Raw genomic sequence first — 5,817 nt, 5'->3', positions numbered from 1 at the left:
TGGCAATTGGCATAAATAAGAATAATATGGCTAGTTATGTCAATTCATATTAATGTGAGAGTCATTAAATTCTCTGATATATTTTCAATCTACCAAAATCCAATTAGCCTGCTTTCATGTCGCCATCACATCTGTTTTAAATTTCAAACCTGTACAAAGAGATTTTTCAAAACTAATAACTACAAAAAAAGAGAGAGAGAGAAGAACAGAGGAAGGAGAAGATGACGGCAGCATCAGTGTTGACTACTTATTAAAAGGCGGCCCTTTGTTTTATAACTGCATCACACATTCACACCATTAATGAGCCCTTGAAGGGCTTTCTTCCTTCCTCCCTTCTATCCTTCTCTGCAAGTTCTTGAAAGCTAGCCTTAGCGACTCTGGTCAGTCAGTCAATCTTCTCTGCTATTATTTTCGCTTGTGCGGCTCTGCTCCTTCTTCCCTGTTTCCTATTTTCTCTGTTAAAAGAACTCCACGACAACAAAAAAGGAAACAGTCTATTACGGAAACGAGAAACCAACCAAGATCGTAGCTCATGGAAGTGGTAATACCACCCTCGCCAGCCATGGATTTCAATTTCGAGAGTGGTTGTTCCACGCCTTACATTAGTGCTCCTTCCAGTCCTAAAAGTTTTGGGAATTTCTACTTCAGCGCTCCCACCAGCCCTGCTCGTGCTTCTGCTATGTACCGTGATTTCAATGATTTCTCTTCCTCTGCAATCCCATTTGACTGGGAAGAGAAGCCAGGTACGCCCAAATCCAAACCCACCAGCAAAAATAACAACAACGAAGAAGACGAAGACGATGACTTCGCCTTCAATTTCGGTGGGCAGCAGGAAAGACCCTCTCTTTCTGCTGAGGATCTTTTCGACGGTGGCGTCATCAAACCTCTGAAGCCCCCTCCTCGTCTCCAGCTCGGTGATGATTACCAGAGCAATCTTTCGTCTCCGAGGTCACCCAGATCACCAATCGCTCAGGGGAAGAAGATGATCCGCGAAGCCTTCTCGCCACGACAGAAGAAGAAGAAGGAAATCGACCCATTTGCGGCTGCAATCGAAGAAGCACGTAAAGGGTTAGATCGAAACCGAGGAAGAGAACGAGTGCCCATTTCATCATCTTACTCAGCTCGCAGAGGGGCTAGATCTGTCTCTCCCTTGAGGGTCTCAGAATTCGCATGGGAAGAACAACAGCTGCAGCTGCAGCAGCAGCAGCAGCAGCAGCAACAACAACAACAGCAAGAGAACACGAAATCGACTGCTCCTACTCCATCGATTTCGAAACAGTCTTCTTCTTCTTCCACTTCATCTCTGAAAGGGTCTAGGAAATGGAGACTAAAGGATTTGCTATTGTTCCGAAGCGCATCAGAAGGTCGAGCATCTGAGAAGGATCCGTTGAGGAAATACACAGCTTTACCAAAACAGAGGCAGCAGTCGCTGCAAGAAGACGTGAAGAACTCCAGTTTCCGTTCAACCGATAGTTCCGGTTCAGTGTCTGGTTCGACCTCGAGGAGGAGAGGACCGGATTCGGCTCACGGTTTGCATTACAAGGCGAACCGGGCGGTTGCCGAGGAAATGAAGAGGAAAACCTTCTTGCCCTACAAACAAGGGCTATTGGGTTGTTTAGGGTTCAACCCAACCTTTCATGATTTGACCAACAGGACCTTTGGGTAACAGAGATGTCTTGGGTGATTGCAAAGTTCTTGATTTTTTTTATTTTTCTGTAATTTTAACGTTTCTGATCTTTTGATCAAAGAATGTAACTTCTAAGTATGTATATGAAAACATGAAAACCGGTTTTCTTACCTTTTTTTTTTTTTTTTTTCTTTAACATAGCTGAAATTATATTAAGCACTCAACTTGAAGATTTGAGACAAGCAAAGATGAGTTTACAATGCAAGCTAATGGGGATAAGTTCCGTCTTCAGGCTATAAGACCTATTAAGGTGAAAGACCCTGGAGCCATTGGTTGATCTGCTAATAAAGCTGAATCTAATAAAGGAAAAAGCAGTTGAGAGCTTTAAAATATTTTGGATAACGTCGTTACTTAACCAATCCAACCATTGCACTTGGCCATTTAAGGCCTTAACGGCATGTAAACGATCAGAATATATAACCACCGGGGTGTTCCTAAGTAGATCTAAAATACGAAAAATAGAGACTGCTAATCGCCTCAAGATCTATGATGAGAGATGTAAACCCATAAAGTTTTGCAGCTATGAATTTGCCCGACTCTACAAAATGCAACTTTTCTCAGCATGAGGGGATTAGAATCATTCTATATTCTATTGAAGGTACTTTAAGTTTAGAGCCATTCTATATTAGGGCATGCTTCCATGGGGTATTAATGTATGTAGATTGGCCAATGAGAATCTGTATATTGGCATCATGGAATTAAAAGCTTTGTGTATGTGGATTAGTTTAAAGCATAGAGAGAGAGAAGAGAAAAGAAAAGGTAATTGAGAGAGGTGCAGCTCCAAATGATGATGATACACAGGAGAGTCACATGAGAAAGCCATAATCATCGTGTTAGTGTTAGATTGGTAGGGAAATGTTGGGAATTTGCAATGATGAACAAGGGATTTTAATCATTATGATTCTCTTTTCTTTAAACAAAGATTTTCTACTCTTCACAGCACAGCACAGCACAGCACAGCAGCGTGTATTACTTTCTTCTTCTTCTTCAACCGCTCTTTTTATTTCCTGGTGGAAGAATATTAGAACCGGTTCGAATTGGTTCAAATTCATTTGAAGAATGACCTCCATCCGTTTCTCTGAACCGGTCAAAATCAGAGCAGTCGATTTCGATTCCATGCTGAAAGTCAAAGTCTCATCTCTGAGTTAGGGTTTTGGCGGTTTGCATTTTTTTTCTTCCAAAACTAACCCTAGCTAGTGTTTAATTTTCCCAATCATCCATAATCACACTAATGTCCAAAAATGTAGGCACTACTTTTGAGTAATCATACGTGTTTTAGTTGTTAATTGCATGATAAGGTGGTAGTTCCTACTTGTCTTATCCCATGGGATGAATACTCAACTACCAACTACTTAGTCTTAATAGCACGTGGTGATTAACCATTCAAGGGAAAATGGCAAAAATAAAAACAAAATTGATTATTTTAACACGTGTTTATTAAATTGTAAGATACATGAACTAAGAACTTAAGTTTCTAAGTTATAACGAACAACGCCCGAACTAGATCATCCATCTGCATAGCAATTTTTTTTTTTAGTAAACTAACTTTCATTCTAAAGACAAAGAGACGAGATAATTTGAATTACACATCTTGACAAGCCAAGCAGTGCATACTAAGTAGTTTTTCTTACTTAGTAAAGAGACTGCCTTACTGGCTAGGGCGTCAATAACATTGTTAGTCTCCCTAAAAAGGCATAGAAACTTACGTTTTAACAATCCATAATAGCATCAACTCCTTAATTTCAATCCCTCTTCCATTGGTTTATTCAAAGTTGGCTTCTCCACCTGATTTGAAAAACATTTTATTTTTTCTTGAAAATACTCCATGTTAGCAACTCTATCTTGTTAAGAATTTTCAATCACCCTGCTTTTAGGGTTCCTACTATATTACTCTCCAATCAAGGTTTTAATAAAATAAAAAACTAATCTCAAAGGCAAATCTATCCTTGCCAGTGGCTTATTAGTCAATAAGACCAAGAATACTAAAATCAACTATTGCTTTCAAAGAAGAATTCTTTTTTGATTCCAACTACTCACCAACCCACTATTTGTCAGCATTCCCTAAAATATTCACACCAGATATTGGGTGATGAGAGACGAAAAAAGAAGTAAGGTGGTCTAAGCCTTTGAGTGGGGTTGTTAAACTGAATTCAGATGCAGCTAAGGTAGGATCAAAAGGAGGACTGGGGTTTATTATCCGAGATTGTAGAGGGTTGCCGCTGGTGGCGGTGTCTATTTCAGCGAACTTCACCAAGGTGCTTCAAGGAGAAGCTCTAGCGCTAAGAGAAGGATTACTTCAATGTTTGGCTGAGGGGTTCGAGATGATTGAAGCTGAGATCGATTGTTTGCAACTTTACAATGCTCTTGAAGAAAAGATTCAAACCCCTATTTGTGTGGACAATTTGAAATGGGATATTAAGTACTTAGCTAGAAAATTTGTAGATTGCAAATTTCTTTTCTCTCCAAGGGAGACTAACAGTCGTAGCTGACTCTCTGGCACGGAAGGCTGTCTCCTCACCGGAGAGGTTTGACTGGCCTATTTCCACTACTTGGATTTCCAGGCTTTGTAGCTCGGATTTATCTCCTTTTGTTTCAGTTGAATGAAATGTGGTTTACCAAAAAAAAAAAAAAAAAAGGTTGAAAGCTCTCTCTTTTTCTCTTTTTATTTTTTAATTTCTTTTATATTTAATTCTTAAAAAAAGAAGAAGTAGGAAAATGAGATTCAAACTTTTCTAGTTAATTGATTTATTTTGCCTTATTATATGATTCTTCTTTCATGCATGCTTATTTTACTAATTGAACTACATCTTCATGTAGACATAGATTTGTTTTTGATAATTAATTTTGTAGAAGTAGTTGTTACATTTATCATGGTTTCACTTGATGGTATTAAAATGAGTATCTTCAATATAGAAAATTGATATCAATGAGTTGTTGTCATCTACCTTTTCCCCTCAACTATAAATGAATTTTTCAAGCTCATTTCTATGTGGTTTGGTAGTCTTTATGTCCTAGGTTCAAATCACTTCTGCTCATCTGTTTCTCGTATTGAATAGTTGTGTGCTATTTGACCTAAACACGAGATCTCTACCAACTTCTGTGGACTATAGTAGGCCTCTGGTGGAGCTATGTTAACGGGACCAATGCTTGCATTAATAGTTAACAGGACTAATGCTTACACAAGTCGAACTTGAAAGTCCAAACATTGTGTAGCAGGGGACGCAAAGTCACTGCTACTACATCCCTCTTTCTTTTCACAAGAATTCAAAATTTTTTTTGTGTGTGAATTAGCTACTTTCTTTTCTTTGGTCAAGATTAAATATTCATGCATGCATAATCTTTATGTTGTTAGTTTTTTAATTAATTGATTTACTTTCTCTTTCATAATTCATTATTCTCATGCATGCATTTTGTTTTCTTCTAATTTCATGCATAACATTTGACTGATAAGGATCCTTGTTTTCCAAGTTTCCGACCATTAAACCCACAAGGAAAATACCAATTACGTTTTGTTCACCATGAGTGTTAGAACATTCAATTTTGTTACTAATGTTTTGTCTCCTCATTCTAAAAAGAAAGAAATCAACCAATTTCTTTTCTACATAGATTCCTTTGTATTGGGTTTCCATGGTACCTGCAGGCAAAAGAAGAACATGAGTGGCATTAAATAAAAGATCCTCATTCTCACATGGATGTTTTCCAAAAGTAACTACACCGACAACACCAACTATCAACGACTGGCTAACAAATAATTGAACAGAGATTGGAAAGGAGGTATACAGTAATTGGAGGTGGGGAAGTAAGTCAAGGGTACAACTCCTAAGAAACATACATGGTGGTTTATCAAGGATCGATTGTGATGCGTCACAGTTATGATCCTGGTTCCGACTAAGCTTCTTTTCGCTTTCAAGATGATGAGTCTTGCAAGAAAGGTTAGATGCGGGCAGGCTTGTATGTCGGGCAGCCGCCTCCGATGGCTAAGTCAGACAGTGAATAGATTAAGATCCCGTGCAGGAGTTACACAGGGTTATATTCAAAATGTATTGGATGCTTACCAGAAGGGTGAGTCCTTGCTTTTATAATGTATGTATTAGCTTTTCTGTGCTGGGCGGGTCTCTCGTCTAGAGCTA

At 38.7% G+C, this 5,817-nt stretch overlaps 1 protein-coding gene across 1 annotated transcript; it reads left to right on the top strand.

Moving 5' to 3' along the window:
* Positions 1 to 292: 292 nt before the first annotated feature.
* AR781 (DUF1645-domain containing protein) lies at positions 293 to 1,816 on the top strand. Its single transcript, XM_089154262.1, has one exon. It carries the CDS (start codon positions 533 to 535, stop codon positions 1,664 to 1,666), a length of 1,134 nt encoding a protein of 377 aa, XP_089010388.1. The 5' UTR covers positions 293 to 532; the 3' UTR covers positions 1,667 to 1,816.
* Positions 1,817 to 5,817: the final 4,001 nt, after the last annotated feature.

The sequence above is a fragment of the Hakea prostrata genome, chromosome 4 (assembly GCF_041222555.1).
Source record: "Hakea prostrata isolate BN-2017 chromosome 4, UWA_Hpros_2, whole genome shotgun sequence".
Classification (NCBI taxonomy): domain Eukaryota; kingdom Viridiplantae; phylum Streptophyta; class Magnoliopsida; order Proteales; family Proteaceae; genus Hakea; species Hakea prostrata.
The sequence above is the reverse complement of the archived record's forward strand: the minus strand, read 5'-3'. Positions and strand labels throughout refer to the sequence as shown.